The sequence below is a fragment of the Sorex fumeus genome, unplaced genomic scaffold (genome assembly GCF_029834395.1).
Source record: "Sorex fumeus unplaced genomic scaffold, SorFum_2.1 ptg000035l, whole genome shotgun sequence".
Lineage (NCBI taxonomy): Eukaryota > Metazoa > Chordata > Mammalia > Eulipotyphla > Soricidae > Sorex > Sorex fumeus.
Genome location: NW_026606092.1, coordinates 30727512 through 30748411, shown reverse-complemented (window position 1 = coordinate 30748411; position 20900 = coordinate 30727512). Strand labels below are relative to the sequence as shown.

At 41.9% G+C, this 20900-nt stretch overlaps 2 protein-coding genes across 2 annotated transcripts in view; one reads left to right on the top strand and one right to left on the bottom strand.

Moving 5' to 3' along the window:
• Positions 1 to 13073, top strand: part of UBXN4 (UBX domain protein 4) — a 44205-nt gene extending 31132 nt beyond the window's left edge. Inside the window, exons 9-13 of the mRNA XM_056117524.1 lie at positions 528 to 655; positions 3750 to 3852; positions 9735 to 9866; positions 11170 to 11363; positions 12412 to 13073. Coding sequence (XP_055973499.1) covers positions 528 to 655; positions 3750 to 3852; positions 9735 to 9866; positions 11170 to 11363; positions 12412 to 12550 — 696 coding nt within the window. The 3' untranslated portion in view covers positions 12551 to 13073. The remainder of the gene's footprint in view (positions 1 to 527; positions 656 to 3749; positions 3853 to 9734; positions 9867 to 11169; positions 11364 to 12411) is intronic.
• Positions 13074 to 17729: 4656 nt separating this feature from the next.
• LCT (lactase) overlaps positions 17730 to 20900 on the bottom strand; it is a 59222-nt gene continuing 56051 nt past the window's right edge. The window contains exons 15-17 of the mRNA XM_056117556.1: positions 20637 to 20860; positions 18811 to 19038; positions 17730 to 17950 (exon numbers count right to left, since the gene is read on the bottom strand). Of these exons, the coding sequence (XP_055973531.1) occupies positions 17730 to 17950; positions 18811 to 19038; positions 20637 to 20860 (673 nt within the window). The remainder of the gene's footprint in view (positions 17951 to 18810; positions 19039 to 20636; positions 20861 to 20900) is intronic.

Genomic DNA, 20900 nt, shown 5'->3' with positions numbered 1-20900 from the left:
AGTGCTTGGATGGAATTTACACATGAAAAACATGCGCACAGCATAGTTCTTACCCGGCCCATATCTCTTGTTTATTTAATGGAAACCTTGATCCCTACTTTGATAGTTGATATAAAACTAAAATATATCAACTGGGCCTCATAAATAACTCAAGGGTCTGGGATGTATGCCTTCCATGTGCTAGAACCTGAATTCAGTCCACAGCATCTCATGGCCTCTGAGCACCTCTGGGTGGGGGACTTGACCACTAGGGTGATGGTGGTGGCCTCCAGTACTGCATTACTGGGCCCCGAGTATTAAATAGTCATGGCCAGGTGGCTGAGTATCACTGAGAGTGTGTCCTGGCCTCCAAGCATTGCTTGGGAGCACACCCCCCCCCCCCCCTTCACCAAACAAACAAACAGATCCTGAATGATAAAGTGCACACATGACTTCAGGGAAATCCATATTTTTTGTTGTGTTTGGGAGTAATGTGAGTAGATCATTGTGGCCGTGGATATGATTACTGTCTAATGGCTGTTTTAAAGGACCGTGCTGAGAGGGCTGCTCGCTTTGCAAAGACAAAGGAAGAAGTAGAAGCTGCCAAAGCTGCTGCCTTGCTAGCCAAACAGACAGAAATGGAGGTCAAGAGAGATGCTGCTGCAAGAGAAAGAAGGTATTTTACTTCATGCTAGAATATTTATGTGTGCTAGTTGAATCAGGAGAATATTGGTTGTGATACACTTTCACTTATTACTTATTTAAAAAAAATTTTTTTTGGCCACATCTGATGTTGCTCAGGCTTACTCTCAGCACTGTGCTTGGGAATCCATGCAGAGCCAGGGATAAAGCAATACTCTGGGACCATATCAGTGATGAGGGTCAAACTGAGGTTGGCTGCATACAGGATCAGCACCTTAACACCTATACTATCTCTCTGGACCCCGCTTTTTTACACGGAAGTGTTCTGTGGCCTCAGCGGACTTGTTACAAAAATGCACCTCAGCTGTTTGAGCTATCTTCGTGGCTCTCGAATGTTTTATTTTTAAAAATTATTTTGCCGGCCACACCCTACAGTGCTGGGAGGAGGGATGTTCGCCTGTCATCTGTTCCTTGAGTCATATCCTTTTTCCCACTCCTTTTCCCCCTCTAATTTAGCTTTATTGTCTGAGAATAACTCTTAAGGTTGTATTAGGGGAGCCTAGGACTTCCCCTTACCATCAGGATCTTGATAGAAAACGAGCAGGAAAAACTTAACCCTTTCAAAGGTTTTATTAATAATTGAAGAGGGTTTTTGTTTGTTTTGTTTTCTGTTTGTTTGGGCTACACCTGGCTTCCTCCTGACTCCAACTCAGGGATCACTTGTGGGTTTAGGGGACAAACTGGGATGCCACTGTACTATTGTCTTGCCTTGTATTATTGCTGTACCAGCCCTAAAGATCATGTTCCACCTCCAAATCAATTGTGGTGTCTATTTCACTGTGTATGCATGTGTGGGCTACGTAGTTGGAGCAGTTGCTATGCCTACCCCTGTAGTGATGGGGTGGATAAAATATTACTGATGATATTATGATAGATGCCAGTGTAACAGGGGTAAGGTAGTTCTTAAAACTGAATATATGTTGCAAAAAAAAATGCTAAGCATTTTGTTTCTATCATATTCTGGTAATTAGATTATTGTTAAAGTTTATTTTCTTTGTACAGCTGTATTTTTTGTACTGGAAAATTAATTAGACATTACTTTTATAGTAGATCAAAAAATGTTTTTGCTTTTCTTCTTTTGCTTTTTGGAAAAATACTCATTAGTAATTAGGGAATCAAATCACAATGAGATAGTATTTTGTACTCTTAAGATTAAATTTTATGCCTAAATTTAAGGTGATATAGCAAGTTCTGATGAATTTTGAAGACTTTTGAACCTTCCTACATTGCTATGAAGTTATAAAATGGTGCAGTCACCTTGGGGAAATAAATGGGTTTCTCAAGATGTTATAATTACTATAACATAACATCAAGATATTAATGATTACTATAACCTTAGCAGTCTTACACAGAAGTATATACTCCTAGGAGCTGGTCTGATAGAAGCATGCCTAGCACATACAAGGCCCTAGTTTATTCCCCAGCACCATGTCAGCTCCCAACACTGCTGGTGTGGCCACTTTTTTGATGAATTTATGTTGAAATTATTCTCTTACTACGTGGTCGTATATTTACATGTGCTTATATTTAGAATTTCAAATGCGTTCTATAAAATTTCTCCTGGAAAACTTTCATTAAAACTTTTGGTTCAAGTAAATAGTTAACACCTTTTAATTCCTTTGTAGATATTATAGGGAATAAAGTTCACTGGGGTTACAGGATTATAGGTTTCAGAATTATAGGAAAGAAGTGAAATTCTATGATTTGTTATTCCTTAATGTTCTTTCACAATAAACGCATTTCATTCTTATAAAAAAAAAAAGCACCAAGTGTATATTCAAGGGGGGAAAAAAACGTTCACAAAAACCTGTAGAAGAGTATTATGAGCATCATTAGCCAATGTGGTAATAACTCTACCATCAGATGAACAATGGATAAGCATAGTATAGTAATCCTTTGCAATGGAATATTACTCAGCATTAAAAAAGAATCAAGTACTGACATACATTACAACATGAATGAACTTTGAAAACATAATCCCACTTAAGAAGTCATTTACCCTGAAATTAGACATTGTCTAAAGTCTTTAAATGAAATGCCTGAAATAGGTAAATCTAAGGCTATATATATGGTTAGTAGCAGCCAGAGGTCATGGAAATACCTCTCCCCATTCCTTTTACTTTTTGTATAAAGCCAGATATCACTTTTGATTCCCAGCACCACATCGTCTGAACACCACTGGAGTGACCTCTTTACCAATCTGGGAGTAGCCCCTGAGCATGACTGGGCATGGCCCCAAAACCAAAAAAAAAAGCCCAACAATAATTAATTGCCAAGTACTTGCTAAAAGAGGGAATGGGGAGAAACTGGTGATGAGCATAGGGTTTATTTTGGCAGTGATGAAACTGTTTTGAAATTAATGGTGACAGTTGCACAACTCTTGACTATTTAAAGCTACTTTGTGCTTCAAGGTGACTTTTCCTGGGGTTAAGGATAAATGTTCCCGAAAATTTGGTTAGATACGTTATATATCAGTAGACCTTTATTTAAAATAAGTTACCTGATATTTGTGAGGGGGAAATCTCTTTTTCGTTTGTTTTTTAGGGGACTCTTCCTAGTAGTGCTGGTGGGCATCAAGACCTGTACCTGACAGTTTCTGACAGTGTTCAGGAGACCATGCAGTGCCGGGGGTTGAACCCAGGCACTTTGGTGCTATCTCCCTGGCCAGAAAACTTGCGATGAACATTTTCTTAGTTTTGTTTTCTCCTTTTCTTTCTTTTCTTTTTTTCCTTTTTTTTTTTTTTTTGTGCCAGGAATCAAACTCACAGCTTCACACATGAATGCAGTTTACCTTTCAGCTGCATCCTTGGTCTCCTTTTGCAATTTCATTAACATCTTTGATTTGTTTTCGTATTTGAGCAGTGCTCAGAGGCTTGGTGCAGGGGTCACTCTGGCAGTTCCCAGGGGACCATGCAAGGAATAGAGCCCAGGATAGAACCCAGGTGTCCCATATGCACTGCATGCACGCCTGCTCACTGAACTCTCTGGCCTTATTTTCTCTAACTTTTAGTGATACTGTTTGAGAATATAATAGAAGTAAAAGATGCTGGCTCTTTCTTTTTACCTAGCACTGTGGCACGAATTCAGTTTCGTCTTCCTGATGGTTCTTCCTTTACAAATCAGTTCCCTTCTGATGCCCCTCTAGAAGAAGCAAGACAGTTTGCAGCACAGGTAAGTTTATGTCTTGAGTTGTAGTAAAAAAATATTATTACAGTATAGGAGAAGAAAATAATTAAGTAGAATTGGAAATGTGATTTTTTTTTCATGAGTCATGATCTCCAGCCAGAAGGGGTCGCAATACACTGGTGGAGTATTGTATATTCATCATGTGATAGTGCCAGACAGATACTGTCTGTCTACATTTTGTGTAAAAATGGGAATTTGCTTATAGTGTACATTAGATTCTGGAACTTTTCTCCTTTCTTGGTATATTCAACTGGAGGAATATAATGCAGCTAATTTCCAAAGATCTGTTTACTTATTTTTTATTTTTTTATTTATTTTGTTTGCAGTGCCAGTCACTAAACTCAGAGCCCTAGACAGGCAACACAAGTGCTGTATTGCTAAGCTACCCAGTCCACATTTGTTTACAATTTTTTTAAAGCTTTAATCTAAAGGATTGTGCCTGGGGGCTGGAGCGATAGCACAGTGGGTAGGGCATTTGCCTTGCATGTGGCTGACCCGGGTTCATTTCCCAGCATCCCATATGGTCCCCCGAGCACCACCAGGAATAATTCCTGAGTGCAGAGCCAGGAGTAACTCCTGTGCATTGCCAAGTGTGACCCAAAAAGATTAAAAAAAAAAAAAGAATTGTGTCTGTGAAAAGATGAAATTATTTTTTGTTTTTTGTTTCTTTCATCTGTCTCACTATATTTTTGGTGGACTCCTTAGAGTGCTTTGGGGCAAGTCATTTTCTCCTTGTCAGCCAGTTGGCCAAACCTAAAAATATTTGGCAACAAGTATATTTTCAAGAACATCCCTTTATTCAAAATTTGATTGGGCAAGATTAGAGGTGTAGCTCAAGTGAGGTCCTGGGTTTGGGCTGTAGCATTATGTGTAGCCGTAACTCTGGCCTCCACCTAAGAATTGCTGGGTCTGGCTTTTAAAACAATAAGGAATTAATAAAATATGAGTGTGATCCCTGGGTCGCTGGAGATTGGTGGAAGCAGGCAGAGGATCTTTTGTTTCCTGGTCCCGGGGAGTCTCTGGATTCCAAAGTCACAAACTTCCACTTTACCTGGATCTGTGGGACTTCACTCGTGTGAGTCTTGGCCTGAGTGGTCCAGAAAGTTGCCTGGAGCGTAGTGGCAGCTGGGTATCATGTGATGTATCACATCATGCCATTTTTGACACTGGAGAAGGACTGTTCCTCAGAACATGTGACAAAAGAGCTGTCAGTGGTGTCGATCGATGTCCTTGTCACCAAGGACGAACTTGGCCATGAGCATTGATTCATTTGATGCATAACAACACAAATCAGACTATTCACACTTGAATAGATGTGGCTATCTGCCGGCATTATCTACCTTCATTGTCTGTGCACCAACATCCAAATATGAGGAAAGAGAAATTGAGAACTTCTACATGGAGTTGGAGAAGTTCTATAAAGGAGACTATACCTTCGAAGGATCATTGTCAGTGATTTTAATGCCAAGATAGGACCGAGAATATTGGCCGAAGAGCTCCACATCGGTACCCATTGCCTAGAATGGAATGAACAGGGTGAGAGACTCTCTGAGTTCATCATGTCGACCAAGACCATCCATGCTAACTTGCAGTTCCAGAAGGCTGAATCTAAATGTTGGACGTGGTAGTCTCCTGGTAGAAAGTTCTACAACAAAATTGACCGCATCATATTCAATTGATGATTTTGCCTGACCCATGTCGCTGTTGTCCCAAAATTTGAAACGAGTTCGTACCACCATCTCCTTTGTGCAAAATTCTACTTCATGGAGCGGGGAGAAAGGACTGCAAAATTTAAGAAGAGCACTCCCAGAATGACCACCGACTGGGAGCTCCTTGGCACTATGGCGGCAACATGGGAAGATGCTGTCGTTGACAATATTGATGAAGAATATGATCGACTGGTTCAGAACCTCCATGTTTGTGTAAGGACGCTGAGAGAGAGAAAGCCACAAAAAGATGCCTGTCTTCTCAAGCTCATTTGCCAACGTGGCTGGGCGAGAACCTCATGCAACCACAAGCTGACTTCCGAGCTCGCAAAGCAGTGCAGAGAAGCGATAAAGAGAGAAGACCAGCAGTGCTGGCCAATGTGCAGAAGCCAGCAAAAGCATTTGCAATGCCCGCCTGTCCTTCGCCAACTACAAGACCAAGACGACTGCCCTCCGACATCCTGATGGATATATCACATCTTCCAAAAGGGCAGTGGAGAAGATTATCCATGACTTCTACTCAGATCTCTTTGATTGCCATGCCACCTGCCCACATACCAAATTCCGCAGGATGGATATGTCGTTTCTAATGTTCTCCCTTCCGAAATCTGACATGCCATTTCTTCGGTAAAGAAGCAAACAGCACCCAGCCGAGACAAGGTCAGACCAGAACACCTGAAGAACCTGCCATCAGTACTCATCAGTACACTGGCTTGGCTCTTCACATGCTGCCTGTCTGAATGCAAGATTCTGTTCTAATGGAAAACCAGCAGGACTCTACTACTGTACAAAAGAGAGACATCCATTACATTGGCAGCTATCGCCCGATCTGCCTGTTATCTGTTGTCTACAAGCTGTTCACCCGAGTCATCCTGAATAAGATTGGCAGAACACTAGATGAAGGACAACCATGCGAGCAAGCTGGGTTCCGAAAAGGATTCAGCATGATTGGCCATATCCACGCGGTAACCAAGCTTATTGAGTTTTTTCGGGAGTTCCAGATGCCGCTCTGTCTAACGTTCATTGATTTAAAGAAGGCTTTTGATTCTGTTGAGACTGAAACCCTAGCCAAACCGGACATTCAAACTCAATACATCAGGATCCTCCATGAGCTGTATTAACGGATTCACTGCCAGGATCTCACCAATTCTACAAGGAAGTGATCATTGGCATCAAGAGAGGGTTTGGCAGGGTGATACCATTTCACAGAAACTCTTCAGTGCCACCCTCAAAGTCATGTGACGACTGGAATGGGAAGAAATGGGAATGAAGATAGAGGGTCGGCAACTATACCACCTCCATTTAGCTGATGACATGGTTGACTTTGACCGTGAGTGTGGAAAGGTTGGACTGCATTTGAATCTCATGAAGACAGTGTTTATGAGAAACAAACTCGTTCCTGATGTTCAATTCGATCTCAATAGAACGAACATCTCCTAATGCAACAGTTATGTGTACCTAGATCAAGAACTCAACATGACGAACGACCTGGCACCTGAGTGGCACAGGAGGAAGAGAGCGGCATGGAACGCCTTCAAGAGCGTCAAAGAAATAGCTAAGAGGACGAAGAACTTCTGGCTCTGGGCATACCTCTTCAATTCCACTGTTCTTCCTGTGTTAACATACGCCTCAGAGACCTGGGCCCTATGAAAACAGGACGAGATCGCTCTTCGGGTCTCCCTAAGAGAAATCAAAAGAGCTATGCTTGGGGTATCATGCTTCACTCAGGTGAGAGAAGGAATCCGGAATTCTGGCCTCCGTCGATCCAAGAATCACGGATGCTGTCTCTTTTGCCAAGGTGTCGAAAATCAGATGGGCTGGACACGCGTAATGCAATTTGGAGATGACTGCTGGACTAGAGCCATTATTGACTGGATTCCACGGGATGTCAAAAGATCGTGTGGCCGCCCACCTACAAGATAATCAGACTTCTTCATCAAGATCCTGAATGAATGGTTTGAGACTCTTCGTATTCCTGGAGTGAGCAGACGCCATTGGGCTACACTAGTACGCGACAAGGACAAATGGATAGTTACTGGTGCCCGCTTGAGCAAATCGATGAGTAACGGAATGCCAAGTGATCAAGCGTAGCACGGTAGCACTGTCCTCCCATTGTTCATCCATTTGCTCGAGCAATCACCAGTAACATCTTCATTGTGAGACTTGTTACTGTTTTTAGCATATTGAATACACCACAGGGAGCTTGCCAGGCTATGCCGTGTGGGCAGGACACTCTCAGTAGATTGCCGGGCTTTCCGAGAGGGATGGAAGAATCGAACCCGAGTTGGTCGCGTGCAAGGCAAATGCCCTACCCGCTGTGCTATAGCTCCATCCCTAAGCTCCATTTTCCCACCCTTCCCCCTGCCTGCACCACCCAAGGGTGCATGCCCCCAGATGGGGGCAGAGCCAGCCCTGAGCCAGTCCATCCAAGGAGCAGACCTGCGGCCCCCCCCCCCCCCCCCCAAGCATCTCCTACCCAGCTCAGGAGCTACCAAGGAGCTGGTGTAAGCACAAGCTGAGCTCGGGTGGGATGGACCGACAGTGACTCTCCTCCCCAGCATCACCCCATGCTCTGCTGTGATCCCCAATGACTGCGGGAAGAGTGAGGAGGGGGTGCAGAGCCAGGGGCCCCTCTTGCCCCCACCTGCATGGGCCGTACCTTCACCCACTGTCCACAGGCCAGAGGGCAGGGTCTCCTGTCCCCCAGCCCCTGAGCAGTGAGGGGGCGGCCGCACATCCTGAGACTGGAGGTGAGGCCCTGGCAGCGTCCCCACGTCTCAGCCCACCAGGTGCGGCCGGGCTGCGTGTGGAGGGGACCTCTGGCTGGGCCCACTTGAGGCCAGGGGGCTCCCTCAAGTGATGAATTTAAATTCAGGGAAAAACTGAGCCACTAGCTCTGATCCCTAACTATGTAGTTTTTTAATAGGGAAGACTTACCTCCAAATGTTTATTTTTTTAGGCAATATATAATTTCTTAAAAGGATAGTGAAAACCCTAATGATAAGTAGCTGTACTTTAAAGACATAATTTTAAAATTTTTACTTTATTGATTTTTTAATTATTATTTTAACTTTTTTTTAATTTTAAACACCAGCATTTACAAAGTTGTTCATAATACAGTTGTTCTAGGCATTCAATGCCCCAGCACTAAGCCTACCACCAGTGTGATTTTCTCTCTACCGTTGCCCCCAGTTTCCCGCTCACTCTCTCAGACTGCTTCCTTCGCAAGCACAAAATAATTTCTTTTATATTGCTTGTAAGTGGAATTATCAAAAAATAGTTCAGTAAAGGAAAATTTGTGAAAATTGTTGCATCTCACAATGTTGTTATGAAAGTCATTGTCTGAGGATTTAATGAGCTGTTTGTAGCTAGCTGAGGCTTTTGTGTTGTTTTTGCTTATTGAGCTTAGTGGGATTCTATGTTACTTTCCAATCTAATTTGTCGTACTCCTCCTGAAATGTTTCTCTTGTGGGATTTGGAGGAGTTGTGCAACTGCTATATGGCCACATGCTGCAGGAGTTCCAGGATTTGTAGAACTGGGATAATTCTTGGCCTAGCCACTTCCCGAGGGGGCCCCAGAGTTTATAGCCCCAAAATTGATGTACCTGTGAGTGGAGCCACACCCAGAGATGCTCATGGGTTGCTCCTGACTCTACACAGGGATCACTCCTGGTGGGCTCCAGGGACCTTATGGGACTCTGGTGGTCAAAAATGAGTCAGCCGCGTGCAAGGCAAGTGCCCTACCCGCTGTACTATTGCTTTGGCCCAACTGAATTTCTTAAAAATTCAGTTACCTGTTTCAGTAACTGTATTCTCATTATTTTGTTGTCAGTTTTTGAATTATAAATCCTTTTTTGACCTGTGTGTGTGATAGTTGTCAGTTACTTTTGTTTTGTTTTGTTTTGCCTCACCTTGCTGTGCTCAGGCTTACACTTTGATCACTCCTGGCAGGGCAGACGTAGGAGACCATATGTGGTATGGAGGAATGTGCAAGGCAAACCTCCTGGCACAAAAGTGTCAGAAATGTGTTTTGAGTTTCCGTTAACTTTTATATTTTGGCTATGTGAAACTAAAGCAGTTGTTTTGGATGCTTATGAGTTGTTAAAATCTTACTATATAAAGGCATAGTTCTAAAGTTTAAAACTTATTTTTCTGTTACAGACTGTTGGCAACACTTATGGAAATTTTTCATTAGCAACTATGTTTCCCAGGAGGGAATTTACCAAAGAAGATTATAAAAAGAAATTAATGGATTTGGAACTTGCTCCAAGTGCTTCAGTGGTACTGTTGCCAGTATGTATATACATAATGTTTTTTTCTCTTCTTACAATCCAGTAGTTTATGTTATAATTACTAGACCAGCACACCTTATAAAAGGCTTACTGTGGATAATTAAAAATCCAAAGATAATCAATTTATTGTTTATTCTGTTTCATATACTTGGATTGCTAATATTGCTTGTTAGGCACTGAATAGTTAATTTTTTACTTTTCTTCATCCATTTCATGTGCAAAACTGACTAGTAGGAGACAGAAGAAATTTAGAGTATGTCTTATTCATGAGCTGTTATTTTTTATGATTCTACTCTTTACCAAATGTTTGACATTTTATTTTGACATAAAAGAAGACTGATTTTTAAATGCCGTTTGATCCTCATAAAGTATTTTAATCTGTCATGAAGAAACAAACCTGAGTAAGTTTAAATATCTTTCCAAAGTACCATCAAGTGCTGGATGAAAGCCTGGGTCTCCTAAATTTTAGTAGTTTGCTTGGCTATAATCTAGACCCCACACCCGAAAGAATTAGATCTTCACCAGACTGAGTTGTGTTCATTGAAGTATGAAACTGTTCTTTTTCATAAATTTTAAGACTTTTTCTTGTCAGAATTGTTGATTTTATTACAACAGTTGAATTCTCTTAAAAATAATTGATTCAAATCATTGAGATTACTTATTAGGGTTTCTTTTCCTCCACCATGCCCTCTCCCCATGCTCCTGAATGAACCCAGAGCTTCATATAAGATTCTCTATCACAGTGCCACATATCAGGCCCCAATTTTTCAGGGATATATTTGAGTGTGTTTTATTGGAATTTCCCCAGTGATGTTGGGAACCACCAGAGCTATTCCTTTGGGAATTCTTCAGTGCTAGGGATCAAACCTAGGACCCATGCATGTATGCCCAGCATGTGTTTCAACTGGAGAAACATGAAAATTTTTGTATTGTGATTGCTTCTATTAAAAAACAGCTCTAGGGGCCAGAATGATAGAACCGCAGGTAGAGCGTTTACGTTACATGCAGCTGATCTGAGTTTGATCCCTGTTACCCTATTGGGTCCCCTAAGTACCACCAGGAATAACAACCCCTGAGCATGGCTTGCTGTGGCTCAAAAACCAAAAATAAGTAAGTTACTTAAAAACAGCCCTGGGAGTTTCCACGTATATATGTTTGAAAAATAGCAAAAGATGGCATAATTATCTTCTTGAAGTAAACTAAAATCTATGGCACATTATTTTCTAGATAAAAGATTTATTTTAACCCTTAAATGTAGTACAGTTGAGTTTGTGTGATCTTTAGTTTTATTTCTGAATTTTTAGGCAGGAAGACCGACTACATCCATGGTACATTCTTCCAGTGGAGATATTTGGACATTGTTGGGAACGGTACTTTACCCATTCCTTGCCATTTGGAGATTGATTAGCAACTTCCTGTTTAGTAATCCTCCTCCCACACAGACCTCAGTAAGAGCAACAGCATCAGAACCTTCGGCATCCAGCAACTCAGAGAAAAGGTATCTGTATTATTTCCATGTCTAAAATGTTAGTACCCAATGCCTTATTCAAGATGAGAAAATTTGACTTCTTACTTTGTATGTCATGCTCATTAGTCACAGTGGAAGTAAAGAATGCAAGTGTTCTGAAACATGGGGCCACAGAGATAGCTAAAAGGGTGAATAAGCATGCTTAGCATGCTAGAGGCCCGGGTTTGAGTCCCAGCACCCCATGGAGCCCTGTATCTCAAGCTGGGAGTAGCCCCTGAGCATCATTAGGTGTGTCCAAAACGAAACAAAAAAACTTGGGGTTGGAGGGGAAGGGGGGAGAGAAAGTTCCGAAACTTAGGCGTATCCCTTCTCCTTGGAATTTCACTGTATTTACTCAGCCATCTTTCTAAAAACCTGCTTCACCTCTGCTGCTTTCATTTTCTTTACTGAATCCTTTTTATTCTGTAATTATAAGACAAGTCAAAAGACAGATTTTTTTCCCTAAGGGACCATTCAAGGAACTATGTGGGAAGGCAGGAATTAAACCTGGGTTGGCTGTGTGTGGAGGAAGTGCCCTACCTGTTGTACTATCTCTCTGGCCCCTAATTATTCTTTCAAGATTATGAAAAGATTAAGAATTAGTAATTGATCATTTCTATAAATTAGACTTTAGATAGCCTGTAAGATCCTGTGTTTATGCTGCATAAATAAATGTGTTGGCAAGGATTTCCACTATTCTTAGTCATCAAGAATACTTAGAATGGAAAAAAATTTGGTTGGTTTGGCTTGGAGAACAGATAAAGTTATATAATGTTTACTATTATGTTAGATATAATTTTAAAATATTTATTTAAAAATATATGTAAAAAAATATGTGTATTTGTGTGTGTGTGTGCATGTGCTGGTAATTGATTCAAGGTCCCTCACATATGCCTTACTATTGAATAGATCATTCCAGCTGATGGTAAGGAAAGTTAATGGAATACATTTGCTTATACAATGAAACTTTAACAGAAACAGCTTTGTATTACTGTTATTTTCATTTTATATTTTCTTTTTTTCTCTCTTGTTATATCAGGGAACCAGTGAGGAAAAGAGTGCTGGAGAAACGGGGGGAAGATTTTAAAAAGGAGGGGAAGATATATAGACTGAGGACTCAAGATGATGGAGAAGATGAAAACAACACTTGGAATGGGAATTCTACTCAACAGATGTAGTGACAAGTACAATATGTGCAATAATCATTGTTTCTCTTATGATTTAATTCAACTAAAATTCTGCTGGAGAAGTGGGACTACTTTATGTTTTTCACCTGATCTATAAAGTCTCCTTATTCCTGCTTAGTGGGTTAAAGTTGTTTAACTCAAGACAAGTCAAAAGATAAAATAACTAGCTGCTAGGTCCTTGCATATGGTAACCAACTGCTAGAAGCTTAAAAGAATCAGAAGGTTTGCCACAACCTCCCCTTCTCAGCTTTCTTACTCAGTATTTCATATTCCTCTTAGCCCTGTACTGTACTCTCAGATGGTATGTTTTGTTCAGAGCTATTTTGCTCCAAAACTCTTAAGTCCATTCTTAAGTAAATGTATGTCCCTGAGAAATTTGACTGTGAGTCAGAGCATTTTAACTAGCCAATCAGATGATAATTTATGTTTAACTTTCTCTTTTTGCTCATCAGCTGCAAGCAAAATCTTGTAGTTTTTAATCTTAAAATACTGAATAAAAAATCTTTTCCAAAAATTATAATGATCTTATTTTTGCTTTCACTTGTTATACTAGCACCTTTTTTTCCTCACAGGACTCTGTTGAGGTCATGAGTCTGATTCCCAGCCCAGCCCTCCGTGCTTAGGAACCCTCAAGTATCTCACCTTAAATACCAAGAAAGAAAAAGAACTTTCTTACGCACATGAACACTTAAGTAACTCTCTCAACTTCAGAGAGGCATCATTCTGTGTAGAGTCAGGGTTTGTATTTATTATCAGATAAATGTGACAGTTATAATCACCTGTCTCTGGGTTGGAGAGCAGCACACTAGAGTAAGCATACAGAAGGATTCGGATTCTGTTTTATGATTGGAGAAGTACTCTTAAGCTTTGCGTATGAAATAGTTGTGGGGGCTTCGGGGGATCCCACACCCAGTTAGGAGCAAGTCTTGCTCCTAACTCTGTAATCAGACATCACTCCAGAAAGTGATTGGGGAACCATCTGTGGTGTGGGGGATCAAACCATGCATGTTTTGTGCAAGGCGATTTTTTTTTTAACTGCTGTACAACCCTCCCACCCAACACTGACTTTTAAAAATATTGAGAAAGAATTCCAGAGAGATAGTACAGGGGAAGGCCTTTATCTTGCACATGGCTGGCACCACATATGGTCACATGAGTACCACCAGGAGTTACTTCTGAACAGAGACAGGAAAATCCCTGAGCATTGCCAGAGGTGGTCCAAAGCACCTCTACTATAGCCCCCTCGAAGTGCTAAGAAGGTAGGTAGGGTCTGAACCCCAGATGGCATATCATCAAGCACTGCAGGGATATCCCTGGGAACATGACAACTACTGTAATGGGAAGTGTAGTGTTTCCCCAGCCCCAACAAATGAGTATTGGCAAGAATATAGACAGGATATAATATTAGTAGGATTGGTGAAAACTTGAAGCCATTTTCAGAAACAAATATTTCATGCTTTTTGATTCAGCACAGGGATTGAGTTTAGAGCTGCATGCATTCCTAATCACACATTCTATCTCTGAATGGTATTTCTGGCTAGTTGACTGACTTTTTCTAAGGAATGGTCATAAATTTATAAATGCAAAACTCAATGTAAACATAAGTGATGTTTATTTTCCTTAATAACCCGAACCAACTACCTTCTACAGAAATCATTTTTAATGAGAAATGGTACAATATTAACTCACCCTATAATTGCCTGTATCTGTGGGGGGCAGGAGGAAGGAAGCAGGGTACAAAATTATAAATACAGTATGATAAATGCAGTTTTGTAAACACAGTCTATACATCTTTGTGTGTGTGTGTGTGTGTGTGTGTGTGTGTGTGTGTGTAGGTAGTAGTATAGATTAATGGATATGTAAAGGAAAACACTAAAATCCCAATAATGGTGAAAATGGTTAGTGTAATTTTAGTTCTCCTTAACACTTTCTAATTTTCTGCAGTGATCATATTTTCATAATTTAGAAAGTGAGTTTGAAAATGAATTATCTCCAGCAACCATCTCATTTAAGTGAAGTTTGTCATCTTTATAACACTGAGACTTGAAAAAAGAATTGTCAAATTAGTGTAGCTCTATAAGTAACTATTAGAAATATATTTACAAAAAACATGGAATACCTCAAGTCAGTTTGTCTTTCAAAGAATCAAATATAAGGTTGGAGCTGGTAAGGGGGTACAGTAGGTAAGGGACTTGTCTTGCATGTGGCCAACCTGGGTTTTGTCTCCAGCTCCTCAGATGGTCTCCTGAGCCTGCCAGGAGTCATCCCTGAGCACAGAGCCAGGAATAAGCCCTGAACATTGCCAGGTGTGCCCCCCAAACCATATATATATATAAGAAAAATATCCATAGAAAAATGCTTTATGATCTTTAAATAGGAGGATGATTACTTATTTTATGATTACTTATTTTATATCTAAATCACTTGTTACTTGTCATCCCGTTCATCAGTTTGCTCAACCAGTAATGTCTCCATTTGTCTCTGTCGCATGATAGTGTAGCCCAATTGCGTACTGGGGGCTCTTTCAGGATCAGGGGAATGAGACCTGTTACTTTTACTATTTTTGACATATCAAATACAGCACGGGTAGCTTGCCAGACTCTGCCATGTGGACAGGGTACTCTTGGTAGCTTGCTGGACTCTCCAAAAGGGACGGAGGCTTTTGGGGCAGCCTCTAATAGTTTTTACATAAGTAAATAAGTAAAGATGAAGGGCTGGAGCAATAGGATAGCGGGGAGGGTGTTTGCCTTGCACACAGCTGACCTGGGTTCGATTCCGAGCGTGCCATATGGTCCCCCAAGCACCAACAGGAATATTTTCTGAATGCAGAGCCAGGAGTAACCCCTGATCACTGGGTGTGACCCAAAAAAAATAAACATAATAAAAAGATTCAAAATAGGGCTGAAGAAGTAGTACAGAGATTAAGTTTACTGAAACGCATTCTGCCAACCCCAGTCTGAATTCTTAGTACCACACTTGATCCCCTGAGTCACTCCTGGTATACAGCCAAGAACAGTCAATGAGCACTGCCAGGTGTGACTCAACCCTCCTCCCAAGCATCCCAGAAAAGATTCAAAACCTTATAGAAGGTTATAAATTGAAAATGAAGTTTTCAAGCTTCAATTTTAACCCCCGTTATATTGCCAGATACTAATACTTTATTTTTGTAATCTTATGAATATCAGCTAATATGTAATCTTTATTTTTAAGTAAATAGGGTCATATACAATTCTGCATCTTGCTATTATGCTTCGTGTTGATCTCTTCCTTTCAACATACTATAAACTGCCTCATTTTTATTAATGGAAGCATAGTGTTCTATTTTGTGAGCCTATCCCAACTTACTTAGTATTCTCTACTGACATTTATTGATTATCACAAATCTGAATTTTTTACTATAAATATTGCTACAGTAAATTGCAAGTACTAAGTAGTTGCAAATAACGGTACCTTTAGGGAACTTTTGCTGAGTCATTGTTTGCAGTTTTGTATTAGAAAAGGGGCTGCTGTGAGGCCCACGAGATGGTTCAGCAAATAGGCCACTCGCCTTGCACAGACCTGGCACCCCCATATGGTACCCCCCGCTCCTCCAGAAGTGATCCCTGAGCCCAGAGCCAAGAAGGAGTAAAGTAAGGCCTGAGCACTGCTGGATGTGGCCCCCAAACCCCAGAACAAGAGAAAAGGTGCTGTCAAGTTTCCTCTATGACATTTTACAAATGTGTACACCCCAACCAACAGTGCGTGAAAATATTTCCTCACCTCCCTGACAAGACAATTGGACTTCATCTTTGTCACCATGATAGACAAAAAATTATATGCATTTTCTTTTCACTGTATTGATCATGAATGAAACATCCTCTAATATTGTTGGCCATTTTGATTTATTTTTTGAGCACTGTTCATTCTTAGCCATCTCATCATCCCCCTCAGGACTAGCCCCTAGCAGTCTGGTGTGGCAAAAAGTAAAAGAATTTCATGTATGTTAAGGAAATTAGCCCCTTTTCTAGCATATAACTTAAATACTTTCTTTTTTTCTGCTTTTTGGGTTATACCTGGCAATGCTTAGGGGTTACTCCTGGCTTTGTACTCAGGAATTACTCCTGGTGGTGCTCAAAGGACTATATGGCATGCTGGGGATCAAACCCGGGTCAGCCCATGCAAGGCAAATGCCTTACCCGCTGTTCTATCACTCTGGCCCCATGCCTTAAATATGTGTCCCATTTGTTTTGGTCTGAATTGAACCCAGAACATTACATATACAAAAGTGGGTTCTACTGAACCACCTACCTGCCCTTTTTTCTTTTTTCTTCAATGAGTATGTTGATGGTAATGTTTCCTCATTGGTTTTATTAGTGTTTTTATGGTCTTTGGATCATAATCTCATAAAATACTTTTCCCACTTCATAAAATACTTTTGCCGCACCTGGTGATGCTCGGGGGTTACTCCTGGCTCTGCACTCAGGAATTACTCCTAGAGGGACTCGGACTATATGGAATGACATGGACTGAACCTGGGTTGGCCACATGCGAGGTGTACTTAACCTGCTATACTGTTGCTCCAGCTCCTCCCACTTAAAAATTTAATTTTAAAACATACTTTTGTATTCTCTTGCTTTCATGGGGTGGGGGGACGGTGCTGGGGAGTTGTGTGTACATTTCAGTCTTGTATCCAGGGAAGGAATCTGGCTCTTTCCTAATACCTGTGGTTAACATACTCCTCCAGAGTTTACCTGCTGACCCACCACAGCTTATGGAAGAATTTTTTCTTTCCCTCGGTGTGGCATGCCACCATGTACTTGATCTTCATATACCTGGATTTATGTTTAGTCTCTTTTTTTATCTTTATGTCCCATTACCAGACTATTTTCCCAGATATTTATCCTGTTCTATTAAAGTGACTCAGACCCACCAGACAAATTCTGAATCTTCTCATTTCTCCCAGTGCTACTTCACAGGCTATCGCATGGCAAATGAATTGCTAATGCCAGAGCAAGATACTGATTATTTTAATCTGGGACTTGAGATCTTGCAGACTAAAGTGGCAAAAAGGCCTTTAAGAAGCAGTCCAGTGTGGGCAGAATGTGAGATCTCAAGGAGTCATTTGGGTGGCAGAGGCTGATCAAGAAACTAGGCCTAGATCACAATCCTGGAGAAGGTGGCAACTTATGGGTCAGAATGAAGAAACAGGACTCAGTTCTTGTTGGTCTGCTTGTGTTTTCTCTTGCTTGGAGCGATTACAGTACTTGTACAGCAGAATTCCCACAGCACAGACTCCAAGAAGCACAAAAGAGAAGAGGACGTACAAAGCAGTCTGGGCTTCTGTCGTATCCAGTGCCAGGCCCAGGAACTGAACATCCTCTTCTCTTGAAGGGCTGACAGTAGGGCCAACGTCTAGGAGAAGAACACAACAGACAGTTTATGTACTTGTACAGATGAAACTGTGGATCCATATTAACCTTTGCTAGTCTCAAACCCAATATTTGGAATAGAGAAGATAAACAGTACGTTCCTGAGGTGATAGTGTTTATCTCCTTCACTGACTTAGGAATCCCTGTCAAAATAGCCATATATATATTTTTTTTAATGTAGGAGTACTTGTATTTATTCAGCCACTGATTAGCTGATTGAATTGAGCATGAACTCCACCTTACTTTCTTTTTCATTTTTTATAATTTTATTTATTGGATCACTGTGAGAGCAGTTACAAAGCTTTCGGGTTTAAGTCTCGGTCATACAATGGAACACCCATACCTTCACCAGTGCCCATTCTCCACCACCAAAAACCCCAATATACCCCCATCCCACACCCTCCCCCTACCTGTGGAAGTAGACATATTTTTAAAGCATCTTTATCAGCAATTAGACTATCATCTAAACTGGCAAACTGTTGCTTACATCTGTATAGTAATTTACATGGTCTGACTCTACAGGACACCTTACATTGTGCTAGGGACTGCACTTTCACAGGCATTGCATTTGATCTCTCATGGCCCAGAAGCATTCACCATGTTTTCTTTACTAAGGCTGTAGAAATTACTGGTAGGACTAGAACACGAATCTGGACCTACTATTCCCAAACCAGGACCCAATTTCCAGAAGTAACATTAAGCCCAAGTTCCTTTGTTCCACATCAAGTTTGGAGCATTGAGAGAACATAAATATTGATTGAATGAAAGGCCCAGAGAGGAAGAGATGAGACCATACATCGCCGTAAGCCCTCACAGTGTCTGCCTCCCAGGACCACTTCTCACCTGGCTGGAGACAAGGGTGTGGGCCCGTGTGAGGGTCAGGGAAGCCATTACATCGGACTATTGATGCATAGAATTTGGCAGACTCTTTGGGGATTCTTGGCAGAGAAGGGTCAGTTCGGTTCACAAAATGCAGACCAAATCTCTCTGCGTAGCCTGTGGCCCACTCAAGGTTGTCCATCACACTCCAAACTGTATATCCTCGAAGGTCCACCTTATCCTTGACCACGGCTGCCAAAACACAGAAGCCCTGGTATAAGTAGGCTTTGAATTAAGAGACATTTCTCCCCACCCCCAAGTCTGCTGAGGCTGTGCGTGCCCCTAGACTCTTCCCCAGTCACCACTTGCCGCCCAAGATGAGATCTCGAAGCTCTGAGAAATACTCCATTCCGGTACAATATGGTCATTGTTTGCTGTCCTGTGCTTGGTCTAAAATTTCCCAAAGTTGGTGATAATGCCTCCCTGGGGGTGCTGGAACTATTGGGTAGGGGCAGTAGTAACCTTGGATGCTATTGGCCGGGGGGGCGGGGGGGGGGCATGCCTTCTGTTCAATTAAAGGTCAGGACCCATATCAGTTATCAAGGGCCACTGATAGTTTTCTAAGATGCGGGAAATGTTCACGTAAGGTTGGGAAACTGCTCTAGTTTTGGCTTGGGAGCTACACCTGGTGGGACTCCGGGTTTACTCCTAGTTCCGTGTTCCTGCTGGGCTCGGGGGGTCATGTGGAAAGTCGGATTGAAACTGAGTTGGCTGCCCATGAGCCAAGTGCCCTACCTGCCGTTTACAATCACTCCAGGCCCCTGGAATCTTTGGTCTAAAAGGCTTAGCCCTGAATGGAGTCAGGGACAGGAGTAGGCTAAAGTCATTTTTCCTGGACATTGGCAATTCAGCTTTCACGTCTTGGGGTATTGGTCAGTGTCAGGCCCAGGAACTGAACTTCCTATTAGAAGTGTTGATACTACTCTCTTAGCATTTGGGGGGTTAGAGGGTGGGCCATACCCAGGAGTGGTCAGGGCTTACTCTTGGCTCTGGACTTAGGATGACTTGTACACTCCGGGGGACCATATGGGATGCTGGAGATCAGGGAACTATGTGCTTGTCACATGCAAGGCAAGTTCCCTACCCACTACCCACTACCCACTACTATTGGTCAGGCCCCTACTCCTGTTTTTTTGTTTGTTTGTTTTTAAGGTGCTGCTCGCATGCTTTACATGTGGGAGGCCTGGGTTTGATCCCAAGCAAGACATGATCTCCTGAACACGGCCAGGAACAGTCTCCCAAGGCACTGAACCAGAAGTAGCCCCACGCCCCTAGGTGTGATCCAAAACCCATTATACTGAGAAAAAATGGCAGTTCCTCCTTAGAGTGAAAAGTTTTTAGTGGATCTGGATTTTCTAATGGTTTAGGGCTGCTGCATTGCTTCTCTTATATTTAGCATTCCTTCCTGCTGCCTTGCCAGTTCCAGCCCAAGTTGTTCTGCTGAGTTCAGCCACTCAGACGTTCACTTAGGGAACAAAACGGCCAACTCATTCCTCCCAGCCCCTCCCCAGAGTGTCTTCAGAGGCTCAACAGGCCTCTCAAGGATCAAGGAGAGCAAGGGACTTGGTGCCAAAAGACCAAGTCTAGCTGTAGCAGGACACTGGGTTTGCTCCCTGTTCTTACATCCAGGAAGAAGCAAATTTAGAGTGTAGCCAAGAGGAATGAGAAGACTCAACGTTTTGTTTGTTTGTTTGTTACTGGGGCTTATGGATACAGCCTGCCCCTGCCTCTGACCCTGTGCCAAGGTGAGCAGGTGTTGGAGCAATGAGGGAAGAAGAGAGAGGCATCACCTTTGAGGGCCTCGTTGATGTAACTGCGGAGGTAATAGATTCTTGCAGTGTCGTTGAGCTCCACTTCTCCCCGCTGGGACACTCCATTCTCTGTGATGTAAATTGGAGGGTTGTTGTATTCCTCCTTTATCCAGTTCAGGATCCTTCTGAAGCCAAAAGGTGTCATCTTCAGCCAGAAAGAGCCAGAGTCTGGCCAAGAGCGATCTGAGATAGAAGCAACTCCTCTAGGAGTTAAAACAGTTACAAATGAGTTTTACAAGTCTC